Source organism: Eufriesea mexicana, unplaced genomic scaffold (genome assembly GCF_001483705.2).
Source record: "Eufriesea mexicana isolate 0111107269 unplaced genomic scaffold, ASM148370v2 scaffold47447481563, whole genome shotgun sequence".
NCBI lineage: Eukaryota > Metazoa > Arthropoda > Insecta > Hymenoptera > Apidae > Eufriesea > Eufriesea mexicana.
In genome coordinates, this window is record NW_016908006.1 from 9387 (window position 1) to 27787 (window position 18401).

General features: G+C 45.6%; 2 protein-coding genes across 2 annotated transcripts; both read right to left on the minus strand.

Annotated features, from left to right (window-relative positions):
• Positions 1–1651: 1651 nt before the first annotated feature.
• On the minus strand, positions 1652–2491 carry LOC108552532 (piggyBac transposable element-derived protein 4-like). Its single transcript, XM_017907140.1, has one exon. It carries the CDS (start codon positions 2489–2491, stop codon positions 1652–1654), a length of 840 nt encoding a protein of 279 aa, XP_017762629.1.
• Positions 2492–13418: 10927 nt separating this feature from the next.
• LOC108552545 (uncharacterized) lies at positions 13419–16520 on the minus strand. Its single transcript, XM_017907158.1, has 3 exons — positions 16044–16520; positions 15109–15303; positions 13419–14003 (listed from the first exon to the last, which is right to left on the minus strand). Exons 1-3 carry the CDS (start codon positions 16518–16520, stop codon positions 13419–13421), a joined length of 1257 nt encoding a protein of 418 aa, XP_017762647.1.
• Positions 16521–18401: the final 1881 nt, after the last annotated feature.

An 18401-nucleotide genomic window follows, 5' to 3' on the forward strand; every position in this document is an offset into this window, starting at 1 on the left:
CGCGATAAGCTTGTCTAGTGGATCATACCTCGGCGATCTTTTATTACATTGAGCAGCCGATCTTGATTTTTGCTCCTCTTCATTCCCATCAATCCATGCTAATGCAAGATTTAGTAAAAATTGTTCGAATCTAATAGAATCTTCGGAATTTTTTATGTATATGTGGTACGCGTTGAATAATGCACAGTTTATAAGGTATAAAACCGATTTTTGGTCTATTTTTTTGCTTTGCGAAGTATGGAATAGCACGATAGGTATTGATTGACGCGATCAACACCTTTCATAAATTTATTATACTCCCGTATGTAAATTAGTTTCATGCTCTTCTTTTCGGTTTTTTTACTCACACATTCGACCATGTCTGCTGAATGTATCGTGGAAGAAATTGTTATCAATTTTTTAGCTGTACTCCATTTTTGTACCAAAATCTTCCCTTTTCTACGAAATTCCATTAACTTGTCTTCCAATGTAGCAGATTTTAAACAATTTGGCACTCCTCTGCTTTCTCTAATTGTGCCACAGATATTTGTTTTATGCTTTAGTAATTCCTCTGCTACTATTATACTATTGTAATAGTTGTCCATATATACATCGTGTCATAAATTTATATATGGCAATAACACTGGAAATATTGTCGCAATTAGTGATTTTCTTTGCGCACAGTATATTTCTAAATTGCATATATAGCCAGATAGATATTTCTTTAATCGATCGAGCATACCCTCTAGTCTGGAGGGGGAAGGTGTTTTTGCTGCCCCGTACCCATAATGAAGGCCCAAGTACCTGAGCTGAGTAGAGACGTTTAGAGTTGGCACATGTTCATTTTTGATCTTTAGGAGAGGCCGAGTCTCGACAACCAGTCTCTTGGTGCCAGGCACTCTCAGCATTTATAGTGCTGCACATTTTTTGATGTTAACATCGAGACCATGCCTCTCGAGGAAAGCCTCAATAATCACGATCTAGCTCCTCATGATGGAAGGGCTAGGAGCCACGATCACCACATCATCACCGAACGCGAGAGACGTAATATTTGCACCCCCGACCTGAACACCCTGGCCAGCATTAACTTTACAGAGTAGTTCGTCCAGCACCAAGTTGAAAAAGAAACCGGACGTGGGGTCACCCTGTTTGACACCACGTGAAATCTTAATTGGTGCAGATCTTTTTCCTCTACACTCCAAAACAGTTGTCACACCGTTGTACATTTCTTGAATGAGTTCAACGGTGTGCTTATCGATCTTTTGCATTCTTAGTGCATCGATTATCGATACAATGAAGACACTGTCAAAGGCCTTTGCCAAGTCAGTAGAGATAATAATAAAAGGCTTGGCTTCGTCCCTCTTAGTTCTTATGAGTGTCTGAAGGATTGTGCTATTTGCCATGACTCCGTCGGTTTTAACAAAACCGCTTTGGCTATGAGCTAGCTGGATTTTGCTCTCTAGCCGTGTGGTGATAATTTTGCTCAGGAGCCGCACGATCCGACTTGATATAGTTATAGGTCTCCACCGTTTTAGGTCTTCTATATTTTCCGATTTCGGAATGAGAGACGTTAGATTTAATCCGAGCACAGATGGAAAGTGCTTCATTCCCCATATAATGTTTAGCAAGGCATACAGGTCGTACGGCGGCACCGCTCTCAGGTGTTCCCTCATTATGCCGTTACAACCTGCCGCTGACTTCCTCGTGTCAGACAGATGAACTTGTATCTCTGAACTTGTATCGTCTCACACACCATACGGACTAAAATTCCATATTCTATAATTTTTGCAGGGTTATATGTACGAAAAGATAACCTGCTCCTCCAAGGAATGATACTTTCATCCAGCGATAATTCTTTCTCGGGTTTATAAATTTTTTGAAATTTTTCTACCTGGTTTGTGTAGACTGGTTTTATTTTATCAAGCCTTTCTTGACAGTACTCATTATTGCTGAAGTGCCAATACTTCCACAACTGCCGAAATCTGTTTCTTTGCATTGTGTTCCCGAAAATAGATGTATGTAATCCTGGGTGGGTAGGCCAATAATCGTCTCTTTGTGGCTTTTTTACTATTCTCATTATGATAACAAGCCCCCAAAATTCTTTCATTTCTACAACATTTGTATCAATCCAAGTTTTATTCTTTGTTGGTGCATTGTTGTTATCATTATTCTGATGATTACGATATAAGTTTGTTTGTGTGACAAATAAATTAAATAAATCATCCCCAATGAACAATTCCACAGTTGATAATATGTCTGGTGTGCATGGTACCTGTAACCCAAACCGTTGCAGGCAAGCATGAAAGTCAAGTTTAAAATTAACTTTTGACCAATCATTTGCCACAGAATTCTCTTCATCACTTTCAGATTCACTAATTATTGGTCTTCCCTTATTTTTGAATCGTCTCACCATGATATCGCTTCCACTGTCCGAATCACTGTCACTTTCGCTATCAGAGCAATTATCCTCTTCTGATAACGGATCAGCATATATTTCCTCATCGTAGAGCATTTTGAAGGATATTTTAAAACTTGTATTAGATTTAATCCTCTATGGGCTCGTGTAACTTTCAAGTTACATGCTAATGTATGGGTATTTTATTAAATACTGCATTCATCGTTATCGTCTTGATCACTCCAGTTCGCGATTTTTCTTTCGATGTATTTATAATTATTTTTACAATACCTCTCGTGGTTCCATTTTTTAAAATTCTAATTCTTTTTCATTTACCGGTTATTTGATCATGATAGATTAGGTCCTCTATGGCCTCCTATGATCTTTTCCCACAAGATGGCGTGGAAAATTATCTTATCTATCTATTACACATTATCTTGGCACAATAGTACAACCGTTGTTAATTCAAACTTTCAATATGAATTCGTTATAATAAAATTGTCAAAACTGTTGAATTTATTGGTTGATATTTGTTGATTTTATATTACATACAATTCTTGTAGCCAAGAAAAATATATATTTGGTCCATAGAGGGTTAACGTAAGCTTCCGATATTTGAAGGCAGCGAAAGACTGTCTGAAACCAACAAAACAAGTGTCCGCGAAAAAAGATTTCGATAAAAGACAATATGGTAAATTGGGAGGGGAAAACAATTGAAAATAATTTTCCCTGATCGTGAAATGTTGCTTTACAATAATATGTCTATTCGTACAAACGTCGATACGAAGCATCATCGTTGGTGAAAATAAGTCACGCGTTGTGACAGCGGCCGGCAACGTGTTAAGGGATCTTATCAAACACGCCCAGACCCTCAGCGGCGGCAGCTTCCTGTGGTCGATCTATTGAAGGTGGACAAGATGGTCAGTCCACCTATCAATACCCGCGTTGATATAACTCTGGCGTCATGGCTGGTGATAGACCAGCAGGCCGAGGGAATGAAGGTGTCTAAACGATTCCCCGCTCCAAACACCGCGAGAGGACAGTGTCATAGATGTAAATACGACTTTCTGTACACCATACCTCGACATCACATGGCCAGCGAGGCCCTGATACTTCGAGATCTTCGCTTTGCGTGCCAGATCGAGATTGGTTGATCGCCCGCTATCAAGGCGTCAACGACGATGACTTTGTCGTCGCGTCTAACAATAAGGTCGGGCTTCCTCAGTTGTTTTAAAGTGAGGTTCTTTGAAGATCTCAGAATCCCGACCAGCTCGTTTGGGGAGGTAGTCAAGACAGGCGTTGTGGCGCCTAATTCGCGCATAATGTGTTCTGTCGCATGTCTGGAGCACATGCTGTAATGTTTCGGCATGTCCACAGCCAGCCCGACAGTGGACGTCACGAACACGGTTTCGCGCCATTCTAGATCTTAATGGAATGGCGTTAATCCTGAGCTTATTTAAGTTGATACAGTTCCGCCCAGAAAGGAAGAGGCCCCCACAAGATGGATGGATGGGGTGAGACTCCCACAGCTCGCAACGCAAGCCCATCGACGACCGTTTATATGTCCCGGCCAAGTACCTCACCATCAACTCTGGAACACCCGCTGTTCGTAGCGTGTCCATTATCGATTCGTTGGCCACCGAGTCAAACGCCTTGGCGATATCCAGGGAGGCCATATATAGAGATTTAAAATTTTGTCGACTGTATCTCAGCGCAAAGTCTATCAGGAAGATGTTTTTAGAACATCCATCAATGGATCTGAAGGCTTTTTGCCTGTTGTCTAGTCGAACAGATCTCGACAGGCGGTTGGCCAGAATCTTGTGAAAGATCCTGACCAAGCCGGAAGAGACTGTTATAGGCCTAAAGTCAGATGGATCTGATGCTCCGTCCTTTTTAGGTATCAATGTGGTGTAAGATTCGAGAAGATGCGAAGGCATCCTACCACAACAGATCTCGACAGGCGGTTGGCCAGAATCTTGTGAAAGATCCTGACCAAGCCGGAAGAGACTGTTATAGGCCTAAAGTCAGATGGATCTGATGCTCCGTCCTTTTTAGGTATCAATGTGGTGTAAGATTCGAGAAGATGCGAAGGCATCCTACCACAAAGGATCACGATGTTAAAGATCCTCGCCAAGATACCCAATGGGATTTCTCTCAGTTGCTCCACTGAAAGACTATCCGGACCAGGGGCTGACCCCGCTTTAGGGAAAGCCGCTTTAACCTCCGTTGGAGTCACCGGACACCAGATGTTAGTAAAAACCTCCTCGGACTCAATGCCAGGTGTACTGTCGTCCTTCGACGTCATGACTCGCTCCCAAAAGGGGATCATGACATCCATCGGTGGAGCTGAGGATGTTCTTTTATCTTTCAAGAGGGCCCGAATGCAGGTGGATCGGTTCTTCTTCCACGCTCTTTGAACCCTAGAGTATTCGGCCCTCCTGGTCCGTCTCCGCGTCAAAGCAGCGCCTCGGGTATTATCCGCCTTAGGTGGACTCCGTGGTGGTGGAGCTGGCGGGAATGTCTCGAGGAGATACAAAGATAACTCCTCATAAACACGGTCCCTGCTCCAGATGTTTAATGAGCTGCAGATTGAGCTCAGCTTAGCGCTGCTCAGGCACGCGCAATCACAGGGCGGCATCTTATTGATGTAGTCGATTACGCTGGCTACGGCCTCTTCCTCTGAGAGGTCCGGACTACGGCTAGCTGCCGACTCCGCAAGTGGCTGATGTTCTGCCGGATCAGGATTGTCTGCTTCCTCTGGTGGCACCATAGTTCCAGATGTTGAAGGGACTAGCTCTTTGAGCGCCTTTTCCACAGCTGATTTGTGGTCAGCTTTGCGCCTCTGCCCCTTGATGGACTCAAGCGAGCGTATTCTTCGGGAAGAAGCTCAAGAGTTCCTGATTGACGAACCTCATGCCCTGCGAAAGTAATTGCGCTTCACGGCGTGCCAAGAGCGCACACTCCTCCGGGTTCCAACGCGTCTTCCTCTGGTCGGTGTTCTGACCGGCATCGTACCATTCCACATGAGCCCGCTTCTGATTCACTCCGCGTCCGGATTTGGTGGTAAAGTTTCGGGTGCAACTGGGAAACTCGCAAGCGAAACCATTTGAGGAGACCGGACATTCTGGTAGATCCTTCGAAACTGGTTCAGTCACACCAGTGGGTGGACTGATTTGATGACCACCTAACGAGGGTACGTCATCTATCCGAGGCTTTTTCAATTTCGAGTTTGGACCAGTTGTATCAAGGCTGTGGGGGGAGGCAGCCCGCACAGCCGAAAACGCAGAGGCAGTTCTTAGTTTCTGTTGGTACGTGGCGAAATATGAGCACTCTTGAAATTGGACGAACACACTTTTTATTTTACAAACGTACAGATCAGATGTGAAACAAAGGCTGCAACGACAACGATGACGACGACGACGACGACGACTCGAAAAACAAGTGAGGACTCAGGAGACACGCGGCTCCCCACACCCAGCAAACCTCCACTCCCTTCAGGATATACCCAGCTCTTTTAGGTAATAAATGTAGCCGATTGTCCAGTTAATTCTCAACATTAACCTCCCACTCGAAACGGCACCCGGTTGGCACACCATTCACCAGAGTGACATCAATGTCACTCTGCCCATTCATACTCGAAAACGTATAACATTCACTCGGCTCATTCAACACGACCATTCCTTTTGCCAACACCCATTCCTCAAGTAGTCTCCCACGAATTTCATTCACCTACGTACGGCTCAATTTCATTGAGTACATGGATACCACAAACAATTCACCAAAGTCCCCCTTTAACCAAACGCACGCCATACTCACTAGTGCACTCACTCACAGACAGGGATTCAATGTTCCCTCCAGTCACGACACTGCTGCTCTGGCCGGCGCACTCTCGCACACATACACCTGCCACTCACTCGGTAATCCACACACACAACCATGCGATACATACAGTTCCTGCAACAGAGCACAGCTATACCATTATTCACATACATCATTTAACCAAAATCACACATTACCGCATACGCTCGCTGACAATTACACTGACACACACTAACGCGCGTACTAGTCATAACTAATATGCGCCTTTTCTCTTTCGAGCAACCTCGCATACTCCGGGCACTCAACGGACAGAACCGAGTGGCCCGCGTTCTTCCCTCTCAGTTTGCAGTTTCGATACAATACAGCCAGTCACTTCCACAATAACGTTACCCACGTCCACTCCTTTACGATTTATGCGATTAACCACACGCACACGTTTCTTATATTCTAATTTATTCAGGTTGGTAATAATTTTGCTCAAGAGCCGCACGATCCTACTAAATATAATTACTGGTCTCCATTGTTTTAGGTCTTCGATGTTTTCAGATTTCGGAATGAGGGACGTCCGATTCAACCTGAGCACAGATGGAAAGTGCTTCATTCCCCATATAATGTTCAGCAAGGCGGCACCGCTCTCAGGTGTTCTCTCATTATACCGTCGCATCCTGCAGCGGACTCCTTCATGTCAGACAGGTGAGTAAGTATCGCTGATGGCTTGAGATACGTTTATGCTAGTCACTTTAGGCAGAGCTCTCGGTTTCCAGTCCAGATCTTTATGGGCGAACACCTGTTGAAAGTGTTCCTTGAATTGGTCGATGGTTGGAACTTCGCCGACTTCGGAGCCAGATCCCTGGAGTACCTGCTCCGCCGCCTGCGATGGATTTGTCTGGTACAGCCTTTGTAGTCTGGCATATTCACCACTACACACGCCTGGGAGATGACTCTTCTTCTCGGATACTAGGACAGATTAAAGTCTGACCCGACACCTCATTTTTTTTTTTTTTCTTGAAGGAGGGGAAATGCAAGTTACGCACGCCGCTTCCTAGTTGGAGAGCGACATTGTGAGACTCCTCTCCTAGGAGAGGCTACCCACTAAAACCTAACTCCTATCAAGTTTATGCCTGTAAGGCAGGCAGCATCTATAGGTCTTAAGGGAGAAGAAAGGGGGGGGGGATTTACCCAACACCTGTCCTATCGTGTCCGGACACCATTTCGTTAAAACGCTTAAAGCAATGGAGTGTTCCAATGGTCGTCCGGGTGCTAATGACGGCGGCATCTTTAATCCTGATCACCTGAAGATCTAATAATTGATTTACAGATGCGCCACTCCATATGCCTCTCCAGTTTAGGGTAATAGTGCCCACCCTAACGTTTTGGCAGCCGAATTTAGTACGAACGGCTGACCTAAGGTTACGTATGTTATATTTGTTAAGTTTAAGTTGATGTGCCGAGTCGAGCGTGCAACTGTCAGTCATCACTTGTGCATTCAAAACCATTGCTTTCTTATAGTTGCAAGCAATTAAGTCTGGTTTTAGTATGCCATCCGGTGTAGTGAGGGAGTCTCTAGGCGTGTAGTGAACCCACGATTTTGCAAACTTCTCTCTACATACTTAACCACGGCATTATGTCTACCTATTCTAGCGGTGTGGGTTCTATAGCATTGTTTCACCATGTGGTTTGTGGTTTCGACTGACAGACAGCCTGCCCGACACATCATGTTTTCATTCGGTCGGCCTTTCGTAGTCCGGGATTTCAAGGGCAGAGCGTTAATTCTTACCCTAACGCAGTTGATAAAGTCTCGCCCGGTCAACAACCTGGTGGGTTCGAATATCTAGCGGTGCGATTGTTTGCATCTTATAGCTTCTCGCAACCCGGAGCCATCGACCGACGAGTGTAATTTTCTTGTCCAGTACGTTTTCATGTCTTCTCTGGAAGAGATGTCGGCGTTGTTAGATCGCAGCCTACGTCCAACTTTCTCAAGCTCTTTCGCAATAAAGGTGTTTGCCGTTACAGATGGTTCCAGTGTCGGCCATTTCAAATTTTCAAGCCTACACTTACGCAGCCATGGCGCAGTCCATCTTAGCGAGGGCAGACCCAGGCTGCCTTCCTTAACCGGAGCGTGGAAAAATGCCGTTGGTATGTCTTGAGGCAGGTGCAGCCATTGTCTTACCGCAGCTCTGATGATACGGTCGACTTTGTTAAGGTAACCGATCATCACATTGCCTAATGTCGTTTTGTGGTAGAGCTGCGGTATTAGCACCGACCTCGTGACGTACAGCCGTTGTTGTGGCTTGAGCGGTGCTCTGGTTAATTTATCGATTTTGGCCTGCAGTTCAAACTGCGGCTTAAACTTGGATCTACCCTCTGGAGAAAATTGGACCCCTAGATAAGTCCATCGGTCAGTGCTTCTCAGCGATGGTATTTGCTGGTTTCCAAGCATAAATTTTTGCTCTACAATAAGTGATTTTTTCTCTTTCGGCTGCCCTTTTACACTCATCGAAAGACATTTGGCAGCGTTAAGTGTAAGGCCGTAAACGGACATACAGGTTGAGGAGGTGTTTTGGCATTGGTTTTAACATTGCCAGTGTGGCAGCCAACTTCTTTAGGTAGATTTTTCAGCAATCTATCAATTACCATGTTGAACAAAATCGGGGAGAGGGGATCTCCCTGCTCCACTCCCCTTGTAGAATTAATAAGGGTAGGTATGCTACCACGCGTGCTAAGTTGTGTGGACGAGGTTCTATAAAATAGATCGATATAATGTATAAAGCCCTCTGGAGCACCATATGATGTCAGGGTGTCTATTAATGCGCGATGGGAAACCGAGTTAAATGCTTTATATACATCCAAAATAGTAATATAGCAAGAGGAGTAATAATCCCGTTGACTGCGTAGAAGTAAATCGATTATCGTCGTATTTTCAGCGCATCCGTCCAACGGTTGGAACCCTCTTTGACGAGGATCAAGGTCGAGCGATGTCATTAATCTCTTTGCCAATATGCCGTGTAGATGTCGAATGATAACTGATGGAATCGTAATAGGTCTAAAATCACCTGGCAGCTCAGAGTCAATCTTTTTAGGTATGAATATCGTTTTGGAGCCATCCTAGAGGGATGGCTCTGAGCTGCCGTGCAGTGCTCCCATCGGGGCCTGGCGATGTTGTAAGTTTCAGGCGTGCATTTCTTATTTCGTCGCAAGTTACTGGCTTCCAAACGCTGTTTAAGTTTTCTTTTAGATCCTCGATACCGGGAGAGGAATCATCTTTCTGCTCCATAAGTGCCCTCCAGGAAGGTACCATTATATCAGCTGAGGACTCAATCGATCTGTTAAGACCGTCTAATATGGATTTAACACACCTATTTCGGTGTCGGTTCCAGTTGCGTTGGTTGGCAACATACTCTTTTCGCCTCTTTTTCCTGTTATTAAACGCTGGTGCCGTCAGGCGCGGCTCCAAAACAGTCGTCGTTCTGGGTTCACTCGGAAATATATCGAGTAGATATGACGATAGTCTTTCTAGTGTGACGGATTTTCCCATCGAGATGCCTTTGTCCACAGTGTTTTGAAGTCGCGACCCGTTGTACGATGTGTTGTCTGAAACTGGCTGAGATCGGATGTAATCTAAGAATAGATCGGTGGAATTAGATACTGGGCTACTGACATGATCAGTATTTTGTTTTTCCACGTCGGTACTGCCAGAACAGGAAGGTGTTTGGGACTCATCAACAGCCCCAGATGCAGCTAAGGAAGATGGCGGATTTGAGCGGATTTCGTTCAATATGGTGCGCACGTATTCCTTATAAATCTCTTTGCGTCGAACCCCTTTTACAGCCTCTAACGTCCCATGCGAAAAAAGAACATGGAGCTCCTGGTTTATGAATCTCGGGGTTTTCTGCCCGGTAGCTCTGCCCCTTTTCGGGCTAATAACAAAAGCTCTTCTTCTGACCAACGCATTTTAACGTCTACCTGGAGGGCCATTTGGTCATATTCGTTAGGGTGAACTCTTTTAGTATAGACACCCAGTCCGGATTTTATACTGGAAGTTCTACCACAAATAGGACAGGTGTGGGTAAGCGAAGAAGGGGGTGGGAGTTGTGTTGGAGCGCTGGCTCAGTGGGCTCAGCGCGATTCATCCGAGGCTTTTTATTTCCAGCTGCGCCAACAGCGAAAGGTGCCTTTGTCCGACACTAAGTACCCCAGAAATCGTACCTCTGGTTGGGCGAATACGCACTTCCCTGGATTTATAATTATTTCGTAATCTTGCAATCTCTGGAATACGGTTTTCAAATTTTCCCAATGTTCCTTCTTCGATGCTGACGCCACGATTATATCGTCGATATACGCGTACGCGAAATCTACACCGCGCAGCACTGCGTCCATGAACCGCTGGAACGTCTGTGCCGCGTTTCGTAACCCGAACGGCATGGACGGAACTTTTTATTTCCAGCTGCGCCAACAGCGAAAGTTCGAGAGGGGTGGCAACCCCTAGGACCTATATAGACGTCCTACATTAACCAGGCTGGCAGAGTGGTGTCTTCCACTCCGCAGGCCTGTTTCCAGCGGGAACCACGAGGAGGAGGAGGATCGGCACTTTCACGACTTCTTGGGAATCAGTGGGGCAGAGGGTGCATGAGCCTTTCCACGACGCCCCGCACGGTCATAGAAAATCTTGCGTAACCGCACCGGTAGAACCGGAATCAGATCATGCATCTTACGTCCACCTTTCCGCGTCGCCCTACAAGCGCAGAGCTTGCATGATCGCACCTAAGAGTTACTCCTGCCTCATAGTTACTCCCGCCGTTTACTCGCACTTTTTTGAATTTCTTCACATTGACATTCAGAGCACTAGGCAAAAATCACATTGCGTCAAAACCCGTGGGAGCCATCGCAATGCTTTGTTTTAGACAGTCGGATTCTCCTAGTCCGTGGCAGTTCTGAACTGAGCATTGAATGGCGACCGAAGAGAACGACCATGACGAGTATGCCACCATGGAAGCCTCGCAGCAAGGAAAATCCGCGAGAGGCCAAGGCACGGGACCGAGCTCGGATTCTGAGTACAATCTATAACAAACCCCGGCGAGCTTATATAACGGGTGATTAGTATATTGTTTGACGCCTAGGAAGGCCCTACACTCATTCTCAAACTCGCGAACCCTTACACCACCCCAACCATCACCCGATCTAATCGTTAATAGAGACTTAATAAAGACCCGATTTTTGAATTTCTACTTATATGGCCGGCCGCCTAACCTACCTCAATTACTTGATTATGCCTGCATTATGACTGCATATTTATCTATACTTTAGATAGTCTGCTATAGTTATCAATAAACGTAATAGAATATCTCTCTCTCTTGTACACACTAATTGAACTGGGACCATTGATATCCGTATGGACTGTTTCCAGAATGTCTTGCCTTTGTTCTATTGTTTTTAAATGGCAGATTATGCATCTTATTTTCTATACAAATTTTGCATTTTATCACTTTAGTATCTAACTCTTTTGGTATACCCTCCACGAGTTTATTTTCGCATAATGTGTTCAAGTAACTGAAGTTCATATGGCCTAATATTCGACGCCACCTCTCTACTCTGCTTAGCTTTCTTTCGGTTCTTGTTGGTAGGTTAGCATGTATATCTCCATATGTTCTTATAACGTGACTCATCTTCGATAAATTTCCTTCTTTAAACGCTACAGCTATAATTTCACTATATTTATTATATATTTTTGTACCATTATTTACTGACACAATTTTGTTATTATCCAGTATTTTAGTATAGCTTATTAGATTTGGATTTATACTTTGTACATAGAACACATTAATAATATGGAGTCCTTATCATAAGCTATAATTTCACTATATTTATTATATATTTTTGTACCATTATTTACTGACACAATTTTGTTATTATCCAGTATTTTAGTATAGCTTATTAAATTTGTATTTATACTTTGTACATAGAACACATTAATAATATGGAGTCCTTATCATAAACTTTAAATATCGTCTTTATATTTCCTATCCTTTTTTGCGTTGACTACACGTCCATCACCCATCTTTACATTTACAGGTCATCTTAATGTGACGCTCTTATAAAAATGTTGTAATATGGTTCGTGTACCCACTATCAAGCAACCATGTAACATTATCTTTAAATGAAACGTTTTTATTATCTGAACTCTCATTTTCCACTTCCATATTAAGACAGTTGCTCTCTCGGATCTCACCTCCTTCATTGTTCATGTACCTGTTTCGTGTTCCCTGGTTGTTTGATCCAGAACTTTGTTGATGTCTACGCTTCTTCCTAAGGTCACTTGTCCTCTTCTCTGGAAATCCCTGTTACCACTTGATTGTCCTTGATAACATTCACTGCGCAAGTATCCTTTCTTGCCACAGTTAAAGCAGATTACATCTTGCTTATTTTTTGAGTACGTTGTCTTTTCTGCCACAAATACATTTGCCTCGATTGGTGTTTCTTCAAATTTTTCAGCTTCTGTTTTGTCCTCCATTGCTTTTAACTTAAGTTTACTTTTTAAATATTCATCTGCCCTCTCTCGTCCTACAAGCACATCTATTATATCACCGATATTTTTTTTTTTTCTTTTTTTAAATACTAAATTACATATACAACTAGCTTCATTTGATGCATTAAGCATCAGCAAATTTGATGAATTAAAGACATGGCTCGCATGCGGTGAACGCTCCGTAGCGTTGCTGCTAACATTATATGTGATGTTTCTTCCTTAATTTAATTCCACAGATCGGTTTGTTTATTCCTTTTCAGTCTTCTGTGTTGTAGTATATGATTTAGATCCTTGATGTGTTCGTTGGGATAATTTGATATTCGTTTCTTGTGTGCTGTGGCGAATTTTCCTATCTGTTCTTTGATATTATGTATACCCAAGTCTTTATGTAGAGAATCTGAGGTGATATACCATGGGGCAGCAGCGATAGTTCTCAGTGCTATGTTCTGGAATCTTTGGATGATATTTATATTGCTTCTCTTGGCACATCCCCAGAGATGTATCCCATATGTCCAAATTGGAATAATGGCGACCTTGTACAAAAATAATTTATTGTATAGTATAAGTTTCGATTTTCGTCCCAGGATCCAATACATGGTTTTCAATTTGTGGTTCAGTTGCTTTCTTTTCTTTTTTATGTGGTCTTTCCATGTGAGTCTTTTATCTATGTGCAGACCAAGGTATCTGACACAGTCCTTTGTTTCAAGGTTTTCGCTGTTCAGCTGTCTGCAAGAATCGTGACGCCTCCGCAGGGTTTTCATGGGAAGCCAAGAACGTAGTGTCATTCGCGAATGTGGCCACGAGTACATTATCGTCGATAGGAAGGTCTGCTGTGTAAATTTGGTATAATGTGGGACCTAAGACACTGCCTTGAGAAACACCCACGAGTATAAGGTAGATCTTCGAGTATTTGCCGTTTTGATTAACCTGGTAAAACCTGTCAGTTAAGTAGGATTTTAGCAAGTTATAATAGTTATATGGAAGATTTTGCTTAATTTTATATAACAAGCCCATGTGCCACACTTTATCAAAAGCTTCATTAATGTCAATAAATGCAGCAAAGTATACCATGCGTTTCTCAAGGCATACTTCTATCACATTAACTGTACTATGTACTTGTTCAATGGTAGAGTGTTGCTTATGAAAACCGAAATGTTGTTGTGGGACTATACGTTTCTCCCTTAATATTCGTATTAGTCTGTTTAAGAGTAATCTTTCAAATAGTTTTGACAAGATTGCTAACACTGAGATAGGCCTATAGGTCACTTCTGTTGGTAGTTTGTCAGGCTTTTGAATGAGAATAGTCGCAAATTTCCATTGGATGGGACGATACTGGACTCTCAGTGTTCCCACGCGTCGCGAATGTATAGAAATTTTTTCTTACTTAAGAACGCGTGGGGTGCTCTAGACGTTTTACGGTCTAGAGCTGTTATTGCTGTTTGGTAGCCCGAATGTTAATCTGTTTCTTCCTTACTCCTTTCCCCGGAGTCGCGTGTGTATGTATGAGGAGGTAAACGTTGTTGTGCGCGATTGACAATTTCGTTTCTCCTTGGGACATTTTGTCCGTGTTTGCTGCATGGGTACACTCCCTCCGATGACCTATCCGAAGGTCTGGTCCACCGGGAAGAGCGAGGTCGATTTGGCCCACACACAGTGCCGACAATGTTGGTCCGGCGCTTAGCAGCACGTCCACCGGTGCTGGTGTATGGAAATTCGGGTCGGCCAACTCGATATTGCGGGGTATCGCGAGGTTCACGCGATCGATCGGTTCATCCGGCAGGAATGTAGAGATGTTAGGAATTATGAAGAAACTCAACGTTCGCTCGTACTGGTTTCTCCGTGATCGCATTGTCACCGTGGTGGAGGATTTCGCGACAGTGGAAACCCCGCTTAGTGTTCCAATGGGAATGTTGCATTTCCTACGCGGGAGCTTCAGTTTCGTCGCGAGATCTTGAGAGATGAAATTTTGAGTTGAGCATGTATCTAGAAGCACGCGACAATGTACTGGGTGGTTGGTTTTGTCGATCGCGTCGACTTGCGCGGTGATTAGAAGCTCGTGACTGGCGATGTCTACGACGAACGTTCTGTTATGTTTCATCCCTGTCGATCTTTGACTTGGTCAATCAGTTGTCGACTCCTGTTCCGGTGCTTCTTGCCGTGCTCCTAATGGTGTGTCATGCTCCTGTCTCTGTATGCCCGGAGTCTGATGAAGGAGGATATGGTGCCTTTTTTGGCATATCCGACAGCATCCAGAGCGGCATGTGGGTGGAGTGTATCCAGTTCGGAGTCAATGTGTGCACAAGTTAGCTCGTCGTACTGTCCTGATGCGTTCGTGCGCTGATTGCGCTCGGAATTGATAGCAATTTTGGACGTCCTGACACTTCTTGCATACCTGACATTGTGGCATATTCGCTGTCACGAACGCGCGTGCTAGCCTTGGTTCTCGAACCGGTTTTCTCAATTTTTCCACTCCCGGCGATGATGGGTATGACACAGTTGGAGCGTAACTAGCGCGTTTTTCTAGGAACTCGAGGAGTTCCGTGTGAAATGGTATCGTCTTTTTGTCTTTTAAGGTAGAGGGCAGAAGCTGGTGAGTGTTGTGGTGTAAGGTGTCCGCCAGAAACCACGATGGAACTAATGTTCCCTATAGCTGCGCAGCCGAGCTACGCGGTGCGGGAACTTCGATGAAGTTGTAGGGCCCAAACCGGCAAGTCCACTCGCCTCGCCTCCTCGTCGGTGCCCTCGGGATCCAGTGGGTGGTGTCCCATGCGTTCGCGCATGCCACTGGATGCGAAAGAGGGAGTGGCAACGGGCCATGGAGACCTTCGGTTGGATCTCATATCCATGCCAGACCTGAAGTGGCCCAAGAGTAATACGCCAAATCGGGTATCTCCCCGGGCGTACTCCTTAAGCCTACTAGGGTCACGTGTGGGTTGACTTCCTCCGCTGGTTGGACCTTGCTTCTTTCATTGGTATGCTGTCGATATTAAATTCGCTTCCAACACCTGCCGTTATATCCAAAAAGGATTAGGTCACGGCATAGCTGCGCAAAGGCGCCGTAAGCTAAAGAAACATTAGTTGTCTTTTAAGGTAAGCTCCCACTGCCACGCAGTTTCTGCGCTTACCTTTGATAGAATGATCGCTACTAACATGCTATTCCATGTCCCGACATCTTCACCCAGATTCTTCAAAGCTCGTATGTGCTGGTTGCATGTATCGATGAGGTAATGCTTCCGAGCAATCCCTTGTGACCTTCGGCATCCACTGTAACGCGTCCCAATGCCCCAGAATGGTTCAGCGCGTACAATGAAACTTTCCTTTTAATACTTCAATCGCGTCAGGGTAATTCGCGTCGGTGGTAGTCAGCGATTCTAGGCAGGCTGCGATTTTTCCGGATAGTGTCGATCGCAAATATTGCAGCTTTTGCACCGACGTTAGATCACTGTTTCGGTCTATCATAGAACAGAAGAGGTCGAAGAACGATGACCATTTTTCGATCGTGCCATCGAACATGGGCAGACGCATCTCCGGCAATTTGATGTCCATTGGTGCCAACACGGTGGACGCGCGCGGCGTGGGGTTCGTCGGTGGAATCTTCTCAATAACCCGGTTTGCTCTTGATACTGCGGCGTGATAATTGCCTCGTAACTCGTCGCATGCTACTTCGGATTTGTCGAAGGCTTCAATCTCATATTGGATAGCGTCAAATCGTGCCCACGTGTCTAACAGCTCCTTAAGATAGCTGTTGACGAGGTGGATATTACTTTCCCCGGACGCTTCATAGTTGTCAAGGAATTTGTTCATCCATGAAACCCGACCGATTACATAACCGCGTTGGCGTCGCAAAGAACTGAGCGAGATCCTCCACCAGGGTGACAATACGATCACGGAGAAACCAGTACGAGCGAACGTTGAGTTTCTTGATAATTCCTAACATCTCTACATTCCTGCCGGATGAACCGATCGATCGCGTGAACCTCGCGATACCCTGCAATATCGAGTTGGCCGACCCGAATTTCCATACACCAGCACCGGTGGACATGCTGCTAAGCGCCGGACCAACATTGTCGGCACTGTGTGTGGGTCAAATCAACCTCGCTCTTCCCGGTGGACCAGACCTTCGGATGGGTCATCGGGGGGAGTGTACCCATGCAGCAAACACGGACAAAATGTCCCAAGGAGAAACGAAATTGTCAATCGCGCACAACAACGTTTACCTCCTCATACATACACACGCGACTCCGGGGAAAGGAGTAAGGAAGAAACAGATTAACATTCGGGCTACCAAACAACAATAACAGCTCTAGACCGTAAAACGTCTAGAGCACTTCTTCTTGGAGAAGAAGCTCAGCGGCTCTCAGCCGTCTTCCGTTTGTTGTTGCAGCACTGCGCCTAAGGAGAAGTCCGATGCGTCGCAGGTAAGCGGCAGGGGTGCGCCCGGTCGAGGGTGCGCCAAAAGGGTTGCTTCAGCCAACGTCCGCTTCGATTCACGGAATGCCGTCGTCGCCTCTGGCGTCCATTGTATTGGCGTGCGGCCCTTCAAATTGTCCCTCAATAGGTTGTTTAGCGGCGCCTGCACCTGCACCCCCCTGGGTATGAAACGCCTGTAAAAGTTCAGCATGCCCAAGAACTGCCTGAGCTGTTTCGCCGTCGTGGGTTGCGGGTAGCTTACAATGGCGAGCACTTTGTCGTCTAACGGCTGGGTGCCTTTGTCCGACACTAAGTACCCCAGAAATCGTACCTCTGGTTGGGCAAATACGCACTTCCCTGGATTTATAATTATTTCGTAATCTTGCAATCTTTGGAATACGGTTTTCAAATTTTCCCAATGTTCCTTCTTCGATGCTGACGCCACGATTATATCGTCGATATACGCGTACGCGAAATCTACACCGCGCAGCACTGCGTCCATGAACCGCTGGAACGTCTGTGCCGCGTTTCGTAACCCGAACGGCATGGACGGAAACTGAAAGAGTCCGAACGGCGTCGTGATCGCGGTTTTGCAGACGTCCTCGGGTGCCACTGGTATCTGGTTATATGCGTGCACTAGGTCGATCGTCGAAAACACCTTTCTCCCAGATAGTGTCTGCGCGAAATCCTCTATGTGCCTGGTCGGGTACCTATCCGGCAAGGTCCGTGCGTTTAGGGCACGAGAATCGCCGCACGGTCTCCACTCGCCCTGATCCCTTTTTGCACTATGTGCAGCTGCGAGGCCCAGCTGCTCTCCGACGGCCTCGCCATCCCTAGGCGCAACATGGCCTCTATCTCCTTCTTGGCTACTTTGTGGCAGCCCGGTGCTAATCGCCGTGGTCTACAGGTGACCGGTTGTCCTGGCGTGGTCCTGAAGTAATGGACTGTAGAATGCCTGACCGGTGTAGGTACTCCCCTCGGCTTCGTGATCTCGGGGAACCCTCGTAGCAACTCGAGGTATATTGACCCCTTGGTCACCGTCCTTACACTTGAGATCGCTCGCGTTGCCCTATCCGCCGGCGCCCCGTATACCGATGACGACGTCACTCCGTCTAATAAACGGCGATTCTTCACGTCCACTAGCAAGCCGTAATAACCCAAAAAGTCCACCCCGATTATTGGCTTCGAAACATCCGCCACAACAAAACGCCACGAAAACGTGCGCCGTAACCCTAAATTCAGGGTTAGCGTGACCGCCCTATATGTTGCGATTTT